The 24,237-nt window shown below is 38.2% G+C and overlaps 1 protein-coding gene across 1 annotated transcript in view; it reads right to left on the bottom strand.

Annotated features, from left to right (window-relative positions):
- LOC124290127 (eukaryotic translation initiation factor 4E transporter-like) overlaps positions 1-24,226 on the bottom strand; it is a 40,484-nt gene extending 16,258 nt beyond the window's left edge. Inside the window, 7 exon segments of the mRNA XM_046726818.1 lie at positions 91-277; positions 801-898; positions 900-955; positions 7,271-7,425; positions 7,696-7,769; positions 16,601-16,712; positions 24,010-24,226. Coding sequence (XP_046582774.1) covers positions 91-277; positions 801-898; positions 900-955; positions 7,271-7,425; positions 7,696-7,769; positions 16,601-16,711 — 681 coding nt within the window. The 5' untranslated portion in view covers position 16,712; positions 24,010-24,226.
- Positions 24,227-24,237: the final 11 nt, after the last annotated feature.

Genomic DNA, 24,237 nt, shown 5'->3' with positions numbered 1-24,237 from the left:
AGAAACAAAATTTACTTTAACTGACATTTGAAGAGAAATTTGCCCTCCAAAAACAGTAGGAATTTCCTTGGGGTAATTAGTCATATTTACTCTGCTATTGTCATAGGAGCTGCCGTGATAGCGGTCACTCCTCTCAAAAGTTCTTTCTGTGGAATTGCCAGTCCCTCGTCGATCATCTCTGTCATAACGGTCTCTGACACCACGGTACTCCCTCTCACGTCCTTGATCACGGTCTATAGTGATCCGCCCACTCCCAATTCTCCTTTCTCGTCTGTCCCTGAAACAAAATCATATTCTACACATGCAGACAAGTGAAACAAGAAGTGAAACAAACACAAATAGTCCATATTTTGAAGACAAATGTGACTACTGCAACAACTTAGTCCCAAAACAGCAAACTTCAAAATGTGTGTTAATGTCAAGAAGAGATGAATCGACAGGTTTCAGTAATTGGCAGGTTTTGGAAGTAAGATATGCGAGGGAAATTATCAAAATAAACCGCTAATCCCAAAAAGTGATCATGATTAAAAGAATCAGATCTTTTTGCTTTGTATATTCCACACTCCAGCTGTATACACCCAGCCTGACAATAATCACAATGAGTTGCCAGAGTAACCATGGTAACCAGTGATTGGTATTGTGTACCAATGTACGGTGACATGCAATTACTAAAGGTCAAATTCCTGACTACCGATTCTTTTGTCCTATTTAACCACTGAATCCTACGGGAAGGTACACCATGAGTAACTGTTCATGAGAAGTTATCAATGTAGTTCTGCTAACAGATATCGTCCACACACCTGTCTCGGTCTGTTCCGTCCTTGAAATCGGCAGGGCAGCTCACTTGTCTCCCTAGGGAGGATGTCTGACTCACATGACATCCTGTACCAAAGCTCCTCCCGCTGAGGACTCAACACAATTCCATCTCGTTCCTCCTTGAGTCTCTCTCGGGGATCTAAACAAACAATACAACTATATAGCATTATTCGGACACCTTGACATATTTGTATGTTAAGACGTCTATAGCTGCCTTACCTCTCAGGCCTCCCCAATGTCAAGACCACAACACAATGACGGAAATAGTAGTTTCAAGGATCAAAATTAGAAGTTTGACCTTAAAGTCAAATACTTAAAAACATGATGGATTCTGAGAAAGATAATACGACACTAATGAATAGTGAAGCTTAAATTTCACATATCTTGAAAAGCAGATTTCAAAATTATCAGTATTACATTTCTTCTTGTCTATTTTTGGCGAAAATGTATTTAAATGACGAAAATAAAGGTTTTTGTCTAAATATCCAAATTTTAATGAATTTTCTTCAAATTTCTAAGAATTTCTAGGGCAATCATATTGGCGTAGTTTGAGAAAGGGACAGCCAGGTGTTCGAGAACGGATGGAGACGGCACAGCACAGGTTAATGAATAAATAACTTTGTCTGTGAACGTGCTTCTCGAACACCTGGCTGTCCCTTTCTCTGCACTACTCCCTCGTAACAAACTGAACTGTGTCAATATTTTAATGATAGTTTGTTAAACAACTTTATTATTTTTAGGACAAAAATTCTGCAAAAACCTCACAGAGTTGGTATGATGTTTTGATTATGATCAGTGTTTCACTGAGTATGTTATGTTTATTAGTTTTTGAGTAAGATTGCAATTCATCGGTCCGCTTTTGAGCCAAACGCACTATAGCTGTCTAGAGTGAAGCAAGATCGATCTGAGAGTGGTATGTATCCGGGAGGCAAATACTGACATGATCAGTATCAAATACTGTCAGTGACTGGTCAGTGGATACCGCATGGATGTCCCCGACCCTTCTACCGGAGCTCGCCACACGAAAAGCCGTCTCCCACCTCAAGTGAAGTGAGAGAGACGATAGACTTGAAAAGTTTTGGCCAGACACCCAATTGAGAACAATTTTCAAGGTGGGCTGAGTCTCCGCTGAGACGGTCGAAACCCTGTTCATACCAGCTATGAAGCCTAGGCAGAGCACCATCAAAAGGGGTGCTAAACTTTGAAATAGCTATGGAGTACCCGCGAATGGTGGGGGCCATAAGGCTCTCTTCCAAAATGAAGTTAAAGTAACTCCAATATCCGAACTAAATTCGCAGAATAGAGATTCTGAAATCCCCCTATCTGTACATTTGTGCGCCACCTATCCACATACTGAACGGGTGTCAACTCCCAAATCTGGCGTCTCGAGAAACTTCTCGTAGCTCTCTGAGTGGGACCCCAGCTGTGCCCAAGCTTGCTGCATGAGTCTCATCCTCAAACATAATCACACCTAGAAAGATCGGATCTTGCTACGAGACGAGGTCTGACTTGAGATTGGCAATCCAGCCCAGTTTCGTAAGAGAGAATGAGCGAGTTTGATTTACGTCGCTTTTAGCAATATTCCAGCAATATCACTGTAGGGGACACCCAAAATGGGCTTCACACATTGTGCCAATGCAGGGAATCAAACCCGGGACTTCAGCATGACGAGCAAACGTCTGAACCACAAGGTTATCCCGACGCCCCAGTTTCATAAGAGTGTCCAACACTGATCGTGTGGTTTCCAGACTCAACTGCTTATCTAGAACCCTGATGAGCCAGTCGTCTAGGTACGGGTGACAACATCGGCACTGCGATCTGGCTATCTGAGCTGGAATCAATCTCAATTTGGTGAAGACCCTTGACGGCATAGGGATGCCTAACGGGAACACTCAAAATTGGTAGCAAGTCAAGTAGAAGGTAATTCTTGAAATCGGGGTGCATTGGAACAAGGAGGTATGCGACCTGCATCGACAGATGAAATCACTGATCGCAGTGTCTCCATCTTGAAGGACAGTACCTCTTTTAACTTGTTCAGCCTTCAGATTGAGAATGGGTCTCAACATTCCGTTCTTTATGGTAACGAGGAAATAAGGAGTCGAACCCTCCGCCTTCTCCCGGAAGCCAACACTGGTGTGTGCCGCACTGCAACAGGGACTCTCGGCCGAATACAGTAACTCCCAGCAGTCGGCAACATGTCATTTGCTGTTGCAGGGGCACCTGAGGGATTAACGAGAAGCTCGACAGACTTCCGTTTTCCTCGAAACAGCCACAGGTGCCGTAGGCAGATAACCACACTCATGTGGCTGGCACAGCTACAAATGCTGTCCCTAGCCAGATGAGAGTGCACCTCCGTCAGCTGCCATGCCAGAGGCACCAATGAAGGATCACCGGGCACTCTTTCCCCTTTCCACCAGCTCCCTCTACAGAGCAGAGAGATGCGCTGAGTGGAGCATACAGCGCTGTTAAGTGGGAAGGACGGCAGACTGACGATAGAATATGACGCCGTGTCCCGGACGCCTTGCTGGAAGCAAATGCTTTCCCCTGGGAGGTGGAACTCGTGGCACGTTGGAGTAGCCTGATAAATCAGGGTTCCCCAAGCACTCAGATAGACCTCGGAGTGTCAAGATGACAGGTAGCTTCGTCACTCGACAGCCTCTTAGCCAAGGTGATATATATATATCCATTGGAGATATGATTATTGAAAAGGATGAGGACAAATTTAACAATTTATACAGGTTCCTACTATAAGAAGACATCTCACAGTCAAACAATTCAGGTAAATTTAAGAAATTTACACTATTTTTGTCTGCTTTGGACTAATCCTCCATATATTTAATAAATTAAAGATATTTTTGGATAATAATGTGTTATTTTACTATCAACTGTCAAAGTGTCAAAATATTGGTTCAGTTGGGCTTATGTAATGACACCCCAACTGTTTTGAAATCAACAACCCTCTTTACAGTGCCTTATGCTGAAATGCATCCAACAGGCTAAAACTTAAATGTTTGGTCAGAATAAACCAAATATCTTTCAGAAGAGATTGAGTTTATTACTATTTCAAAGTAGAAAGCATGTACAAAATATTCTGCACCTCAGTGAATGCAGTGAACTTCACAATGCATCATGAACACCATTAATTCAACTTACACAAGAAGACAAAGTCATCAATATCCCCCGCTATGGCAAAATACTTTTTACGAATGTCAACTTGTTATGATTATTATTCAAATGTTTTCGTGTGTATATAGCCAAGTGGAAGGAGAGTATTGAAAGGTTTTAAAATTCTGCTCCAGAGTGGAGCACTATCAGCAAATTCAGTCAAATGTCAAACTTGTTGCCATGAAAATGCAAATAAATATTTCATTCAGAAATCCAAAACTGATCAAATAGACAGTTCGACACCAGACCTATCTATGTGCGAAGTTTGGTGAAGAAATATTGTACGGCTTTTCAAGTTCTGCTCTGGAAACGAATATCAACACCAATTTCAGTCGAAGTCAAACTTCTTTGATGGGCATTTTAGAAGTTGAGTTGATGAAGAATAATGATTATAATAACAATTATTATGGATATACAACTTCTTTTATTCTGTGGAGGCGACGTTTCGACATAGATTCTAATGTCGTTGTCAAGCAAGTGACATGGCTGCCTTGCCCAGCAGAGATTGGATCTCGACACATTAGTTGGAGGATTTCCGCCTTCTTCCGGAAGCCAACACTGGTGTGTGCCGCACTGTGGGACTCTCGGCCGAATACAGTAAATCCCAGCAGTCGGCAACATGTCATTTGCCGTTGCAGGGGCACCTGAGGGATTAACGAGAAGCTCGACAGACATCCGTTTTCCTCGAAACAGCCACAGGTGCCGTAGGCAGATAACCGCACTCATGTGGCTGGCACAGCTACAAATGCTGTCCCTAGCCAGATGAGAGTGGACCTCCGTCAGCTGCCACGCCAGAGGCACCAATGAAAGATCACTGGCACTCTTTCCCCTTTCCACCAGCTCCCTCTACAGAGCAGAGAGATGCGCTGAGTGGAGCATACAGCATTGGGCTGTTATGTGGGTGAGGTGAGGTGAGGTGAGGTGAAATTGGGTTTAACGTCATGCTTGAGAATATTTCGCTTATATGATGAAAATTTGAAAGTTTTTTATGTTCTGCTCCAGAAAAGACGAATGTGCACAGGACGGAGTCCATTTTAATACCCCCTGCAAAACGCATTGTAGGAATAAAAATACCCCAGTTATTTTCTTTGGAGAACATGGAGAAAGTGTTGCGAGAGTGTGTTTTTGTAATTTGCATTATCATTGATTAAGAGATAGTTATTATAGATCACAATGTTTAAAGTTTTGAGCGTGGGTTGCGGCTCTCATCATATATCTTCAATGGCAATACTATTTTAGTGGTATGCCTTTATGATAGCGCTCCAGAGTTGCCTCCCTTAGCTTTATTTCTGTTTTGACCGGTCGTACGTTCCAGATTTCCATAAAGTTCTCAGAGGATAAAGAATGTTCTTGACTCTGTGTCAGTATATATAAAGACAAACACGGCGGACTAACACGGGACTTTTCATATAACTGTCAACTAAATAAACAGCAGACCGCAGACTGCTTGCAGAAGGAGGGAGCCAATGACCTGTAACAGCGGCAGTGTTGGGTCATAAAGGTCAACGTTCGTCAATGTAGGTCAGCTATGTACATTTCATGTAATCCGACACCTTATAAATCGGTTTGCTACGTTTGCTTTTTTTAAAAAAAAAATTCAACACATTTCTAATTAAACGTTTAGCATCATCTGAATAAGCTTTCATGATGACAGCTAGAAGTAGTCAATGTGAATGATCCAAACGGTCTATCACTGTGCAGTGCACAGGTAACTATCATGAACTGCACGTGCATTGACCTTTATGACCCAACACTGCCGCTGTTACAGGTCATTGGCTCCCTCCCTCTGCAAGCAGTCTGCGGTCTGCTGTTTATTTAGTTGACAGTTACATGGACAGATTCTTTAATACAAATGCATAAAATCGGTGATTTACAAAGTGATTAGGTTGTCTGACAAAACATCCACTTGCACAGTTTGAGATCGATTGGGTCATTGGATGAAGAGATATTTACAAAAAAACGGGTCCACATGCATTTCATGCCAAACTATAGGAGGTGTACACGCCACACAAACAATGCCTAGACAAACGACGAGCAGAGGGGAGTGGCCATTGGAAAGTTGCACGGAGGTAGCTCTGCAACCGCTGTAGCTAGGCAATTGGGCTGTCATCTTACCACATCACATGACTTGCTCAACGTCATCAGCAAACCGGGTTTGCTGCTGATTGTCCCCGTACCGGAAAGCAAAGAGTGACAACTCATACGCAAGATCGGTTCATCCGGGTCACTCATCTAAAGAACCGAACTCAAGCAGAAACAGTAACAGCAGCCTTAGTTCTTGGGTCAAGTGGAGCAGTGTCCAGCGATACAATTAGGCGTCGTCTTCGGGCTGCTGGAATCCACTGCCGACGTCCGTATGTGGGGCCAGGTTTGACATGTCAACAACGCCAGCAGCCCTCACACAGCAAGGGTGTTGATGGATCATCTGGCTCAGAACAACGTTAACATTTTTCCATGGCCGTCTCTTTCCCCGATATGGCTCCCTTAGAACATTCTCGGATGAAATTGGACGGAGGATTGGGGCAGGTAGACAGCCACTCACACTTGCACAATTGGAATAGAGATTGGTGTTTGAGTGGAACCAGTTGCATCAGGCAGTCTTTCAGACTCTAGTGAACTCAATGAGGCCACGTTGCACGGCCTGTGTGCAAGCTCAAGGTGGCTATACGCGCTACTAAAGAGACTGTCACTTTTAGCGTTCAGGGGTATCTCCATTTGACGGACTGTGATCAATTTGAACTTATTGCAATTCAATGTCAACAGCAACTTTCAACTGTTAAATTGACAGTGTTTTCTATAGAAAAAATGATTAGACATGATTTTGGTTGTCTTCTATTAAAAAAATTGACAAAAAGCCAGACTTGCGTTTCTTTTGCTGTTCAGTATATTTGTGGCCCATTACTGTAGATTTGTGACTCAATTGCATTGTACTAAATATCTGTATTGTTATTCATTGTAGCTTGCTCAGTTTTGCTCAATATATTATTGAATATTTTAGACTTGTCTGTGTTATATTTTGATGGTTCAAAGGAGACTCTTAAACCTTTTGTCAAGGCAATTATTTAACCGTAACAAAATTTTGGACTCTTCTAAACATATGGAACGAAACTTCTCTGGTTTCACCAACCTACAAATAACATATATGTCAATGGGGCGATTAACAAGGTTCTAATAATGAAGTGTGTAACGAAAAGCTAATCTGAAACAAATTGATATTGTTTACACAGATCCATATTGTTGTTATACCATGAACTAAAACCCTTTCAAAGTTTAAGCAACATTGACCAACCTGAGGGTCTCCTTCTCATAAGCTGTTCTCTGTCCAAATCAATTTGTTTCTTCCTGTCCCTAGGGTCTATAGTCAGGGGTGAATTCTCCCTGGACCCTGTTGAATAACCACCAAAAGAGCGAGACCACTTTTCAGGGTCCCACAAGCCATCAGCACTGAAATTATAAGTGACATGATCCAATATTTGCAAATAACAAGCCAAATAACTTGAAAAGCAGAGCATTTATTCTGAGATACTATAAAAATGCAACACTTTAAAAGGAATAAGTTCACTTTATCTGCTTAGAAAATACTACACTCAATCTGGATTAACTTTAACCTTTAATGGAATAACAGAGCTATTAATTTTGCAACTGCACAACCTTCATACAATCTTTGTGTGAGTGGGTGGACCATTTTATGCCTCAAAAACATATCAGACTTACTTGTCAAATGTCTTCAGTAAGCACTTTGGTCTCAGTCTGGCTCCGAAAGTTTCGGCCAAATCCATTAACTTCTCCTGTAGAAAAATATCAAACGTTAATTGTCTGGCAATCAGCACAGATCATTGAGATTGCTGGTCATTAACCGAACATTGATTATCAAAACATATTTGAGAAGAAAATAATCCAAATATCCACAAAGTCCACTGATGAATGGTGACTGAACATGAAAACAAGATAATTTTGTGTATTGTGTGACACAGGCGAAATGAAACCTAATTTCATCACAAGAGTTGATGCAAAGCACTATTGATGACAAATTTCAATAATTGTTAATAATACATTATAAATGTCTGATTATCGCTCTTTTTAGCCAGCCCCAATACATTTTTCACAAATGAGTTCAAGATCTTGGGCAAATTTACTGATAAGCACCTCTACAAACCAAGGGAGATAATTTTGACAGGATATCATTAGCTTTTCAAAAAGTCTGTATACTTAAAACCAATTTGATAGCAGTTAAGATAGCATCTCATACACTTCTTTCTATGTAATTAGACTTCAGATTTTCTTAACTAAATCACTGACAATTGAATTTCTTTAGAAAGGACAAAGGCAAATACTAATTAAGCTCTAGTTGGACGTCATGTGTCCTACAAACGTGATGATAAATGACAAGTCATTGTTTGAAATGCTGTATCCATAGAGAATAAAAATAAATTGTGAGCATTTTGTTAAACCATGAAAATTAATATTTGGCATATGTCTTCAAAAATATCGGATTGTTACTGGTACAATGTCCCCGGATTCATGTCCAGAGACAATATGACTAGACATATAGCAACAGCTGAACAAAATACAAATTTGACTAAATAACATTAAAATTTTAAGTTATCTAGAAACAAATATTGTTGCCATTCTCAGTCAATATCATGTGAACTTTCCCCTTATAACATTTAAAAATAAAGCAAATAAAATTGGTCAAACTATATGACTTTATGAGTAAAACAGTAAATATATAAGTATTCACAACAGAACTTCAGACTGGAATATTAAGTGAAAACTTGGTAAATGTTGCTTTAAGACATATGATGGCTAAACTAACTAAATAAGTTGTGACTGACGATCCAGTGTTTTATACTGTGATCAGTGATGAGGGACATGTCTTGAAGGCAAGGTGTAATCTGGCTCTTTCAGGTTACACACTAGACAGCTATTGTTTCATGCTTAGAAAATACCAAAACTTGCTTGCCTGTACAATAAGCATGTTAAGGGTAAAAATTGCATGATACACAAGAACAATGATTTCAAAGGTTATGCACAACAACAAATTTATGCTATTAAACAACTCTACAAAGGACAATAAATAACTAGATTTATCATAAGGGTCATTTTCAAAATTGTTAGTATTTTCTGTCCATTCCAAATAAAAAAACCTCTGTTAACTTAAAAGGATTTTTTTTGTGCTAGAAAACATATTTAGATGTTTACTAGTAAGTAAATGTGGTATATCATTAGTCTTGACATTTTGAAATTTATGTTTAGCCACATTTTAGGGTCAAAATTGGCAGATTTGCTCTGTCCGGAGGTGACGTTCCTAATATCAATGTTCACAAATACTGTAATCATATATATTTTCAAGGGGTGCAATTTTCGCGGAAAGTTCACAAAAGGCCTGTTCGCGCAGTTGTTTTTTCGCGCATTTCAAACACCTGAGTGATGGTATCCATCACAACGTTTTCACAGCCGATAGACATGCAATGATCAAAGCTAGCCGCCATAATTGAATCGTGTTTACTAAAACAATCAGAGAGAGGCGGGATTATACTTGTGTCAACATTGTGATTTATGGCTGACATAGCTTCGCGTGAAAGAACATACAAGAGAAGACCAAAGACGTCAAATTTGCAATAAAACATCGCTAGAAAAGATTATTTACCTATTCAGTTCTAGTTTGTTTTTTGTTTGGCATTGTCTTATATGCAGGTATTAAGATTACTGTGTGTAACTGTCTTGTATACAGCGCCAGAAATTGCAGTCAGCTGTGCAGTGCACACGTTCCCCTACCGGTGATTTAGTTAAAACGTACCCGATAATATTCCGAGATGAATTCTGGGCCTACCTTTAGAATACAGCACCACAAACTTTAAAAATACGTCATAATACCCTTTTACGTAATGTAATGTCATTTTGTTCGAAAGCACGTTCTCGATACAATGCCCTATGACGCCTGCATGGCAACACGGTTGTCTGGCTCAGCGAGTGCGTATAAGCTCCGCTCACTGGTGTTTCATCTCTACGAGCTATGTCATTGCATAAGCCCAACGATGTTGAGAGTTTCCAGTAGTTGTATACCGGCGGATGCTCAATATTTTGCAAGCACCAGTTTGAAATATTTTCTTTTTTCACTAATACGCTCATATTTATTTGTATTACGGGCTGCTGAGGTGTTATGTTTAGTGTATTTTGTATTTTGTAATTTTTATAATTTACATATATATTTTTGTCATTCAGTAATTTGCACCATTACATAGAAAAGTGTTTTATTAGTATTTTATTTTTCGAAGCGGTAATAATGCATTACACTAGACACGTCAGTCGTGTTTGTGCCGGTTCGGTCAATGCATTCTATTTATTAGGATTAATTCAAGGGACTGGGGTTAGGTTGGGGTTAGGTTAGGGCTAGGGCTAGGGCTAGAGCTAGGGCTTAGGGCTAGGGTTGGGGTTTGGGACCTAATGCAATATAGTAGGTACATGTCCGGTGGTTCGGTCAATGCATTCTATTTATTAGGAATATTTCAAGGGGTTAGGGTTAGGGCGGAGGGCTGAGGGTTTAGGGAAAAGGGGTTAGGGTTAGGGTTAGGGACCTAATCCAATATAGCAGGTACATGTCCGGTGTAATACGTGAGTACCATTGTTGTTTTTCCTTTTTGCATTTTAATACTTATTTTTCACACAAAAACGGGAAACCAAAAACGTCGAAAGTACATTATGAAATGGGTTAATGTTGAAATTTTTGGCTAATGGAAATTGGCCTGGAATTTGCACTCAAGCCTCTTTCACACACAACATAAATTTTGTAAAGTAATGATTCGAAGGCTAACTCACCCTCGTGCCGTCACTACACATGCTCATGTCTCCCTCGTTCCTTAGTGCGATCCACATTATCCTTACATTGTTCCCTACATCACTTTTCTGTCACAAAATCACCGATTTATATACATGCGCGTCATTCATGCATGCACCGTGAAATCTACTTCTGACGTCTGACGTCAACAACCCTTTTCAGTTTGAGGCATATCGGCTCATTCCACGCCACACGCTAATTTGTAGATTACGGAATGGGACGAGTGTGCCAAATGGCATCGGATCCATTCGGCAATTGTCCGGAGAATAAAATCACGAGACACCAAGTCTACCCGTAGCATTCGTAATTGTCCGTGACCTATTCGACTCTTTCCGTTCATTTCCGTGACGTCACAGGAATGACTCGATAAATTTGCACATTGTGCAACAGTGTGGACGTAGCTCAGTCGGTTAGCTGTCGAGCTAACAATCCGAAGGTCGCGGGTTCGAGTCCGACGGGTTCTCACAAACTGGTTGCTTGTCTTAATGACATGTGACCTACGGCAGAGATCGTCCTCACGAGAAGTTGTGGTGCTGTATTCTAAAGGTGCTCCGCGAATTCTGATGCAGTGATCTTAAAAAGATAGTATCTCAAACTATTGTTTTTTAAAGATAAATATATTCTAGTTTTGTGTCATTTTCATTGCAGGTTGTGCTCTATAAATGTAAAATATTTATAATCATAACTAAGGTTACGCGACAGCTTTTTGGTGTATGGCCGGATAGTTTTTATGCATGGAACAATTTAAACTGTCACCGATGAGGTTTCGCACGATCTCGCTATTTCCACTACGAAAGTCGTTTGTTGTCAACATGTGACCGTCCAGCTACAATAATTATGACTTTTGGCAAACAAAATATGTATGCGTATCCATTTACTGTCAACTACACTTCATTTCGAGACATGAGTAGATGCAGTATGTAAGTGATTGCTGTGAAATAAGTACATTGTGTTGAGGAATTACCGGTAGGCGAACATCTGAGGACTTCTTGACATTGTTTGATCACGTAATTTGTAAACATGGACCAGGAATAATTGCTTTGATGTTGTTATCTGAGAGAATAAACAAATTGCATGTTGTTCCTACTTGAGTATTTGTCATGACTTCACCATGAATATTTCGCTTGGTATGATTATTGACGCACAATCTTTTTGCGCTAAAAGCGCGAAAATTAATCCCACGCGAAAATAACTACGATTACAGTAATGTAAATATAAATGCAAATAAACAAAATAATTCATATTATGCCAATTAGGATTGATCAGGCATACTCAAACTGCATTTAATTTGTTTTTAACTTAAAAAAGTTTTATTCTACAAATTGTAACATTTTTGTCCAGGGCTCCAGATAAGGGCCATATCAGCGTATGTACGGATATAAAATGTGCACGATACGGTCGGAAATAATAGCAGATATGCACTACAGCAATGGTGTACGGTCTTAGAATCATTTACAGACGTATTTATCTGAAAAAGTATTGTTTTATTGTTTATTGACCTGTATACACAAGAGCAGCAATTTGGTTGTGCATATATGAAACGAAACGCAAGATTACTGATACTCCATTAAATTCCATTAAATACTCTGAATGTACTCTTAAGGTTTTCTGGTAATCCTGCATTGACAAAGTAAGGAGTATGTACTCCTGATGTTGAAAATTTATCTGGAGTCCTGCTTGTCCTGAGATTTTGTGTCTTGACCGTTACCAGTGTATGAAATTCCTGCAATAATTTCCCCTGGAGCTGGACAGTTTCAGGACTGTAATTCTACTTCCTGTGTCCGCTTGAGCTAGCCCCTGTGCATGACAGCAGATGAAATAACGAGATTCAACACATTTCGCAGAAAATTGACACCATCAAATAAGTATAAATGTTATGTGTCAACCTTAATTGTCCAGACAGTTACCAATGTATTTTGTGTCAAATATATCTCTCACTTTTTTAAATTTCAATGGATATGTTGCCCAGAAATGGAAGAGGTGGAAGGCATGTCCTTTGAAATCTTTAAGGGATCATTCATTTTTTTATTTTGGATTTACTTACAAATTGTCTTGACCGTTACTGTCCAAACCGTTACCATTCTGCAAAGTAACGATTTGGACAGTCCTTGTAACGGTCAGGACAAAGTGATTTGTATTTCAAAAAGTTGTTCATTAATATTTGAAGTATAACAAAATTATAATTACTTTAAGAGTTAAGATAGTTCAAGCATGGAATTTTACTGTTCAAAGGAGTTTTGATGTAGTAGCATAAAAAACACAGTCTCTAGTAACGGTTGGACAAATAATAGTAACAGTCTGGACATATCTTTAATAAATTTCAGTTTTGAAGAATATGTTCTATGGTGTTATAATAAATTTCTATTTACTTATCTATCTGCTTTAAAAAATAAAAACCAAAACAAATCTATCACGGTACGTTTCTATCTTCTATAAGATCTAGAGTCTTTATGAATTAAAGGTAACGGTTAGGAAATCTATGGTAACAGTTTGGACAAAATGTAGTAACGGTGAACAACTTGATTGTATCCCAACCTGTAAAGATCTTTTGGGTGTAAACTTTAACTTTAACTGAGATATGTAAGGCTACCATTTACTTTGAATATTGCTAGGTGCTAATATGTTGGCCAAACCTTTGTGTTCGATAAATATGTGTTACCATCTCACTATTAACAAAAACTAAAGGTATCCGAGTGAATGAAAGAAGTATATTTCGTGGAGACTAATACTGAACCATAATATCAACAGCAAAATGATATCTATGCAGTGGCCTGTGTAGCATGACCATGTGTACAGTATCATAGTTGTTGCAGTACCTTTCAGAATTTAAGCTTTTGCAACCTTTTAGAGGGATAACATTTGTTTGTTACACTGATGTCCTGACCGTTACCAATAATGTCACAATCGTTACTATTCATTCAATTTTCGTTCCCCAACTGCACTCTTCTTTAGATTATAAGTGATTTTCAATCTAGACAGGTGTGTTTTTCTATTCTTAAGAAGCTACAGTTTGTTTTTATTCAAAAGCCTAAATTCATTCACAAGTTTCATATCAATATAACAAATGTCCAAACCGTTACCACAGCACGGAAGAAAACATGTCATATTTGTTACAAGTTACAATTTCTAATACACATTTCACTGTCTGTCCAAAATATGGTTAGTTGAAGTAAATGATATCATTTTTTCCTTTCGTGTTACCTGTTTCTATGTTGAATTAAATTGCTTACGGTTTATGTCCAGCCCGTTACCACTATTGTCCTAACCGTTACTGGTGTTAATTGACTGCTCTAATTAATTCATGATAATAATACATGAAACACTCCTCTGGTGTCACAGGGGTGGAAATAACTTTAAAATTGCTAGTGTACTCCGGTACAGTGGCACATGTAAAATCACTTGCCCTGATAATTTTTCCACTATACCGGCCGTTTTATTGTTGATTTTTTAAATAAACAACATAATTAATATTGGAAAGTCAACTGGACACCGGTACAGTGTGATATACAAATTTACTTGCCCAACAGAAAAAAACACTGGACTCGGGTGTCGGGCAATGGGTTATTTCCACCCCTGTGTCATCAAAAGATGTTCTGGGCTTAGTAGCTGATGTTTATTTTAGACAATTTTACCTGTTGAAATCTATATACAAAATAATGTTTTAGAAAAATGCTATTATTTTGTGGTAAATAAATGAAAAATACAAAATAACACTTTCAAGATTCATGATAGTTTTTACCTTCAAGCAGTGTTCACGAATGGTGTTTCAAGTAACAGGACTTTTGGGTCCTGGAATTTTCTGACTGTCTGACCCATTGAAAATTCACAGGACCCATAGAATGAAATTAAACACACATTTCAGATTTGACATTTCTTATAATTGGCATTTAAAAATACTAACAAACATTAAGATTTATAAACAGCAAACAAATGTCACATGTGACATGTGACATAACTTCAGTCAAAGTCACTGTGAAACAAACAGTCAGACACTGGGGCCGGCGGGTTGTAGACTTCGAATGGACTGTATCAGAATCTGCCAGATTTGTCAGACACTATTCGTGAACACTTTTCAAGTTTGACCAAGTCAGTGTAAAAGCTGTGTTTGCCATCTTTAAAAGATTTTTACGAATTATATTTCAAAATCCTTATTCTGATTAAGAAATGGTATCGTTCAGGACTTTCCCTCACCCTATTAATTACTTATGTATCAATTAAAAGGCCAATTAGTAAATTTGAGCCTGCATGTTTGTATTTTTGAATAATTAAGTGTTTGAGATTTTATCTGAATAAAAATTAAATCAATTTTCAGGAGTTTGATTTTACTGTAATAAAGAATTGAAAATCCTACCAATTTTGAAAATGACCCATAAACGTATACCTAAATATACTGTATAATATCATAATGATTACATACCCTCTGGGGCACAATTAATTTACTCTACTTTATCTGGTGCTGGTTATTGCTCACAATATGCAGATCAATAATCAGAGCACAGTAATCCATTGTAAACAACACCACAAAAGTAGGGGTGAAGCAGTATGCTCTTATCGCAGTATGGTAGGTTGTGATACAAGGCCTTCGGTTCGGTTCGGTTCGGTCCATTTGGTTCGGTATATAAGATATGATCATAATGCAGAAAATTGACAAGAGCAAGACCTTACATTGTTTAATAACATGGAAAAATAATAACCATAATCTTTATTATTTTGAATGTACATTTTATGACTAGATGAAAACCGAAAATACAGAATTTTTGAATTGCTTATGGATACTGACCCGAAGGCAAAATACTGTGGTTTTACAAATACCATGGTATACCGTGTCACCCCTACACAAAAACCCATGTGGGCAAGAACGGTACACAATCATAACATTATGCAGAACAAAATAGGCAACGGTAATACCACAATCAAGACAATTGAGAACACTTCCAGTGGAGACACGCATGCAAGTATGTTGTTTACAATGCAGTTGTACAAGTCTTTTAACAACATAATAAGAAAATAGTTTCTGAAGTATAATTTGAAGTTATATTTTTTATGAATATTGATTGACTCCTGAGCTCATCTATAATCACTGACACAAGTGAGATTGATCAATTGTTCGAGCACTAACTGTAATCCCCATCAGACATATGATGGAGTAATAACACTTTGAGTTGATAACACATTAAAACAGGGTCCAGCTGACAGTTGGTCTGCCCTGGTGGTCACTGCTGGAAGTGTCAACAACAACAACTTGTGCTGTCACCCGACATTTCAACTCATAGACAACCTAAGCATAGCATAAGATAAGATGACTGTGAAATCCATGTGCGCTGAAAGTTCTCCATTCATTCTAATAGGCATTGAAGAAATGATCACCAGGATTCATTTTATCACTGTGAAGGTTTTAAAACAGGATATTTATTCTTCTCTCTTCTACGCAGGCACGCAAATTTATGCACAAGTGTAAATTGGAAGATACTGCGAGTTTATTGTGTCAATGAGTCAGGTTTGAAACTCCCATTCAAACAGAATTGACATTGTACTATGGCACGTCATCTAAAGCATGCATGCATGTTTAATGTATGTTAACTGCCCCAAGTGACAGTACACAGAAATGTCCTTGCTTGATGGTAAAAGCAAGAACAATGGGCATGATACCAACAAACCCAGGCTAATAATTTTGGTGAATCTGAAAACCGAACCCATGATGATAGATCCCTTTCTTACCAAAACATGGATGATTTGTAAAAATATGAAATATTCCTGTTATAAGTTGAGAATTCTGCTTACCCGTGAATACTGAAATTGAGGCAGCGGTCCAGGGGTATCGGCCCTGACAGGTGCCTGCTCCATTCCATCATCCTCGTCACCACTGCCAGGCCGAGGCTTGCCTTTATCCATACTGAAAATATACAATTTCAAACATCTTTAACTAAAAAACTATCATTCCACACAGGTGTTGAAAATATGAATCACAAACTTGTACCCGTCGATATGATACACATTTCTACCTATGTTTCATAGAGGATATTATATTAGTGCCCATGTCATACTATGTTTATGACACAAGTGTCTAAATGTTGGTATTTCCCGAGCGATAGCGAGGGATATGCTGATATTTAGGCATGAGTGTCGTAAACATAGTATGAAATGGGTACGAATATAATATTCTGTTTATTACTGAAGTCGTCAAATTGAGGAAAATAAATCCAAATCTACTTTCAAACACATCGCCTCATGTAGAACGTAACATCATAGAAGAAACATGGCATCATAGCATTGTTCATGGCGTCACATCACCCTGACAAAGTGATATTTTGTGTGAAAAAAGTGAAAGTCGTATGAAAAATATGAACCCCGATATTAGCGCCATCATAGGTAATATATTTCATATTTTTTATTCAAGATCTATTTTCAAAATGTAATATTTATAAAGTTTTGCAAATCCTCTGCCTGCAATATACTTGTAACTACATTTTAATACTACCAATCGTGAAAGAAAAGCTACATTAACTGCATTATACTATAAGAGCAAGTATAAATTAGCCGGTCACTGCAAGTCATAACTTGTGAACTGAGCAACTTGCTGGGCACCTGCCTTCAGATAAACCTTTTGACAAATTCCAGCTTTTGAATGCATTTTGTCTGAATCCAAGACCTTTCAAAGCTTAGTCAGCATTCAGGGTCCTTTTACCAGTCGTATAAATCTTAATATATAATAACTAAATTCAAAGTGGAGTTTGAATGCAGTCTTTCATCACATATAAACGTCTTCAAAAACTTAACCAAATATAGGCATCATAGTGCTAATAGTGGTGAATAGTTTCCAAGTCCTGGGAATTGAAGTCTTATATGTGATGTAAATTTCAACAAAAGTAAATGTTTAAAGAAAAAAGAAAAAAAAAATCCCAATCACGTTGTACATATGTATTTCCATGTGTTTATTTTGCACTGTGTCTAAATTGTACCAGTCCTAGAACTATACTGAAAGCCATTAAAACTTTCTTTACTCACACAAATGTGAACATATATGTTCCTGGCAGATATGTTTTAAGCGAACATCTGTGGATAATTTCACCTGAAAATGTCCACTCAACAACATCAGTGGCGCAACAACGACATCAAACAAAGGAGGGGTCACTTGCAGTCAATACCGTTTGTCCACCGTGCACTGCAAGACATGCTCACAGTCTCCGGGGCATTGAAAGACACAAATTTCTCAGGAACAGCTGTGGGATGGTCTGCCAGTGATGTTGAAGGGCCTGTGTCAATTCAGCAACTGTCCATGGTGGCACAAGTTGATTTCGAACTCGCCGTCCAAGTTCGTCCCACAGATGCTAGATTGGGTTCATGTCTGGGAACAATGAAGGTCAGTCCATAACACGAACATTCTCATCTTTTAAAACATCCTTTGTTACCCTGGCTGCATAGGGACGTGCATTGTCATGCTGAAACACAAAATGGTTGACCGCCATGTTGATCCATCACTGAGTACAACCAGACGAAGAATATTGTCCACATAACGTTGAGCATTCAGATCGCCATTAACCACCACCATCAGGAAGATGGCACTGATAGCACACCAGATCATGACACCACCTCCTTTAAAACGATCATGTTCAAGGACACACTTTGGCTCAAGTCTTTCTCCTCGACATTGATAAATCTGTTGACGTCCATCTCCAAAGGATATGTTAACCATGTATTCATCTCAACAAAAATATTGACATCTCGCCATGGTTTGGCCCCATTAGATGCACATCGCTGTCTGGCAAGTCGGTGGCAATGCAATAAGGTTGGACCACGGTACTGGCGACGACACCGGCTGTTGAAAGCAGCAAGGCGTCTTCGCACTGTTTGGGCGCTGACATGACGTCTTGTCCCAATTGTCCTCCTTGCCGCATCAGCAGCTGTTTGGAACCGATTTCATAAACTCGGATATTGAGGTCATGTTTAGCTGTCGTCACAGGTGGTGCACCTGGTCGCAGACGATCAGCAACACTTCTGGTGGCCCGAAAACGTTGTCTGACTCGACCAACAATGGAAGGACACACATTCAAGTGCCCGGCAATCATCACATCTGAAACACCTTGGCTGACCATACCGATACCCTGATTCTTTTCCTCTTGTGTGAAGCATGGCATTTTTTCAAAGTGATTGAGTTTCACAATTCCTTCTGCCTTAAAAGGGCCTGGCTGCAGGTAATGCACGTGCACGTGTTTCATGAATGTGGTTGTGTTTACAAGAACTGTCAAAGGTTCAGTTTTAAGCATCAAAGTTTATGTGACAGGAATGCTCGGGGAACTAGAACTCGAAATGGGCCAGAATAACAGCCTTTCATCCCTACATCCTCTGTATCGCAGGAAAAAAAAATCTTCAAAAGAACTTTTGTAAGTTCCAGGACAACAAATACCAATTGCATTTTTAATTGCTTTCAGTCTAGTTATAGAAAAATAAAATGTATCGCAATACCTGGCGAGCAAGGGTCCCAATCCACAAATCACTGGTAACCTTAGCAGCCATATGAACTATAAACTTCATCATGGGTTTATGAATACTGTTGTGCTACAACGCTCTGTGGATCAGGCCCCAGTACCCATATTGCCATATATTTGGAGCTTAAGTGTTTGATGATGAGTGACACTCATAGTACAAGCAGATCCTATTTTCTGCACATCAAAGACTCCCCACAAAATGTAATGTTTCTGATAACAGCAATGATCAAAATGAGATTGGATAGTTAGGCACATATAAAGAGTTACTTCATATTATTTAAACAAGGCCTGCTATGAGCTTCTGAAACTTTTGCAGTCACAATGAAAAGACTAAAAATGGGATATCTCTAGAGCTGTGTATCGAGGCCTAAGTGGCGAGACGATATATCCCGATACTAGTTTAATGAGGCGAGACGATATATCATGAAAGTATTGGCAAGGAACCTGCGAGACGATTATCATCACAATACAGTGATGGCGATACGATACTTATCCCGATACTTTACAATCCTTAAAACAGGACATATATGATAGATAAAATGACTGAATCTTTATTTGTTATACAGCAGAACAGGTGTTACATTCACACACACTTAAAAGGCTGTTCATGTAATAAAGTTTCAGCATTTAATGCTTAAGAAAGTACAATCAAACATATTCAGTATACCTTGATCTAGGTTTCCCTTGGAAGGTTGTGTTTCTGCACCAATGCTTTCACAGACAATTTATACAGTAATTTATACCAGAATCACTGCAAAAAACTCGTAAGTATGCTTTCTAAATTTTAGCTTCTCTTTCTTAACAAAGCTAAGACATCGTTCATAGTTGTTAATAAATGGTGTTATTTGTCAAACAACTAAAACATGTTTCAATTACTTAAAGACAAGTCTTTACAGTTCACAGAGATTGTTCACATGCTTTCACTGATACACTAACTCCTTTGATCATGTAACAAAGATGGCAGACACAAACAAATTCCTTTTAGGTTCAGTTTGTTTTTAAAAATTCAGAAAAGAGACTCCCTTTCTATTACTTATGCAATACTCCCTACAACTTTAAGTAATATTTAAGTAGTATCGGGATATATCGTCTCTTGTGGCGATAGATCGATGTATCATGGACCCTCGCGATATAAATATCCTGATATATTGCCTAAACGTGTTTTGTATCGATGCACTCGTATCGCGTAGTTGACGATGCAAACATCGATACTATCGATGAATCGTTACACCACCAGATATCTCCCAGTCTAAGTAAACTTAGACTCAGTATTATTCGTTACACGCTATACTGAGACTAACAAAACCAAGTGGAAGGTCGCATCAGCTAACCTTTTGGACTTAACAATCAGAACACAGCTTACCAAATCGTGAAAGTTCACATTCGCACATACCGTTTGAACCGTTACCTAAAAAAAACTTGAATGATTCCGAATGCTATTTTCCGCACGACCGCTTCCGAGTGATACACGCAATGAATAAACAGTCGCTGAAAATAGTGTTTTTGTCAATATTCAAGGATGTCCACTTACGAAAATATAAGCAAATAGTAACTATGTCATTAGAAACCCATAAGCGTATATACTGCAGGTCAAATATCTGTGTTTTATGCGGATTTTCCTTTGTTGATAGATCAGTGTTGGCGACCAGGGAAGAGAAAATCCAAAAACCGTTTTGTAAGTCCCATCGAACCCTAACAGGTAGTCGTCGTCTGATTGGTTAAATCCGTTCGGCCGTCTCGCGTTTGATTGGACGGTCACTGGACGGTCATAGGTCGCTCAAAGGTCAGCTGACGTGAACTTCTAGGTTTTGTTAAGACTCAGTATAGTAGTGAGCTGACGAATAATACTGAGCCTAAGTTTCCTTAGACTGGGATATCTCCATGATATACATGTAACCTCAAGAATTGTACATTGAAACACTGAACCCTACACTCTATAAATCAGCAAAAGCTTAGCTAATAAAGCTTAGCCCCCAAAACAGTTTCTTTTGGTGTTTACTGCTCATGAGGAGATAACTGACATCAGTAGTTATTTGTAATAACATATTTGTTTATTGTGGAATGAATTATCATAGAATGGATAAAACTTACGGCAATTTAAGAATTATGTGATTAATAATCAAATTTCAGCATACGATCAGCAGACAACAGGGCTGGCTAAAAATATTGACAATCATGAATATGAAAATTGAAAATTGTCTCATCCAAAACACAGTACATGTACATAAACTATTGCTATGAAATACTGTTTACAGTTCTAAGTTAATCACACAAATCACAAAGTGATGCCTTTATTCATGGGCTACTTCTAAATTATGTTACAGTGCTGTTTTGTAATCATGGTAATACATGCATAAATATATCACCATTCACTGGTGATGTGAAATATGTTTATTGTTTTCAACACTTTTGGGGCATTTGTGCTCAGTTAATTCTATTTATATGGATAACCAAACGATATTTAGGTAATGATTATTTATCTCTAGGATCTATATTGATAGGAAGCCCTAGCTAATGACCCAACAACTGATTAATATGAACCAGCACAAATAACTTTTTAAGGATACCTAAGTCTTCTCACAGGTGTACTGCTTAATGTTTACAAAGAAACACAATGTTTTTCTTTTTGATTTGATTATGGAACATTATGGTCTGCATGCACCCAAGGAAAATAGGTAGACAAAGTGAAAAGGAAACAAAATTCTAACATTACAACTCCTATTAACATGATTTAACAAATGCATAACACTTCAGTTTCACTCTCACTATAGTATCACTAAGGTTTTGTCCATGTAAAAGACTCTGATTTCCTAAACCATGACATGCAATGAAAGGTAAACAAATAGACCTCATTTACATCAGTTACAATAGATCAACTCTGTCCTTGATTCCACACTTGATTCCACAGAGCCAGATAATGATAAAAGAAATATTTAATAATATGACACATCATTATCAGCATTAAAATGATACATAATTCAGCAGTCACAGCATACAAATTAAAACTGTTTTTTTTTTTAAATTGTTTTCTTCTATTTTATTCTCCATAGGGAAAACTTCATAATTTCTGTCTAAATATCACCAAGATTGCATCAATAGCAAGGTTCTGAGTATTCTCGAGCAACCATATTCGGTTAAATAACTATGTAAAATAAGCCAAATTAATTGAAACACTAAATCCCATTTTATCATGCTGCAGATTGGCATTATATCTCTATTCAGAAGGGGTGGACTTGACTGCAATAGACATGGCAACGGGACTCCTTTCACTATACTCAGTGGCCTGCTGACAGCCTATACTCACATGTATTAGTATTACTGGCATGCTAATTAATTTGAAATTGAATAGTTTGACTTCCACACATGATCAAATGTTTTTAAAAGTTAAGAATTCAGTCCTCAAGAATCCTTGAGTAAGGTCTTGTCTTTAAATATTTGACCCTAAGACCCCTAAATCTATATCTTATGACATAATGTTAGGACAATGACTCCTTGACTTTGAGCTAAATTTTCATCACTTCAAAATGTTGATAAGATCATGCAAACAATGAGTTTTTTTTTAACCAAGCTATGTTTAACAGAGCTCGCCCATAAGCAAGACTGGATACTATACATTATTCCAAAGTAAATCTCTGCTGGCTCTGTCCAGTATCATTTACAATGGCACGACAGTAGCGAAGAAAAACACGGAGCCACTTTTTTCATATATTCAGTAACAAATCAGATTGAATCAAACAAATCAGTGGTCACAGGCTACTGGTACCATGCATATACAAAATATGACTTGTCTAGCAGTCTCTTAATCTAATTCTGGTAAGTGTAGCCTGGTAATAACATTTAAAACATATTTGGGTAGCACAACATAAACATTCTATTATGCATCCTTGACTGAGTGTCAACCCATAACAATGTCATGAACACATGAATTTTGGATAAAACACTTGGAAATAACTTGTGGGACGCACAGGAAGCAAAAGAAGCAGGTTATGTTCTGCATCTTGGCGGAAAAAAATGCCAACTCGACGAAGCAGACATACAAATACTGAAAAGTTACTACTAGTTACTGTTTCAGCAGAGCCAAACAGCAGAGGTAAAATGAAAACATAATTATTGAGAGCCTGGAAATGTACAATGATCATAGCATCTTATTTATGATTCATACATGTTGGATATATATTTCTTTCATAGCTTAACCATGATTGTGTTAAAACTAATATTTTATTAAAATCATTCAAATAACCTTCTTTTAATATGAATCTGCCATAGCCTTCTTTGTGACAAACACACACAATACCAGCTCTGGCCTTGAAGCAAATGTGCAAATATGTACAAAAAATCCATGTGAAACAAGACTTCGCGACAACATTTCACAAAATTAAGCTACTTGTTTCATAAAATATTAATCGCGCCGGGTAAAAACGCTACTATGGCAAACTATACATGTAGCTATACAGACCAAAACAACACGTCAAAAGTGACCAATTATGCTGCTGACTCAATCACCATCAAAACGCTGTCTAATTTCAGGCTCAGATATTCCAATTCAGTAACATGCTTTGAAACCTATACCTTAATAAATAACACGAAACTATCAAGCACAAGAAACATGATTAGTGCTGCAAATTTTGATAACTCGCTGCTACATTTGTTAATTCATGACATCAACTGCACAAAAACAAAAATATTTTAGACCGAGTTTCCTACCTCACGTCTTGCTACTGATGTTTGGGATTACTGCCGGCCACAAGTTACTTTGACTAGATCAAATGAAGAAATGATTGCATGAAAAGTCGAAATACTATACAAACAAACACTTGGAAAGCTAAAGAATGATTAAATAGACATTTTAAAGACGATAGAACGAAAGCTCCCAGTTTTGAACAACATTCAGATGTTTCAACAAGCCCGGATTTGGCGCATGCGCAAACCGTT

Source organism: Haliotis rubra, unplaced genomic scaffold (genome assembly GCF_003918875.1).
Source record: "Haliotis rubra isolate DU_JTF1 unplaced genomic scaffold, ASM391887v1 Scf458, whole genome shotgun sequence".
In the NCBI taxonomy this organism is placed as follows: Eukaryota; Metazoa; Mollusca; class Gastropoda; order Lepetellida; family Haliotidae; genus Haliotis; species Haliotis rubra.
This window is presented reverse-complemented; position numbering and strand designations above follow the sequence as displayed.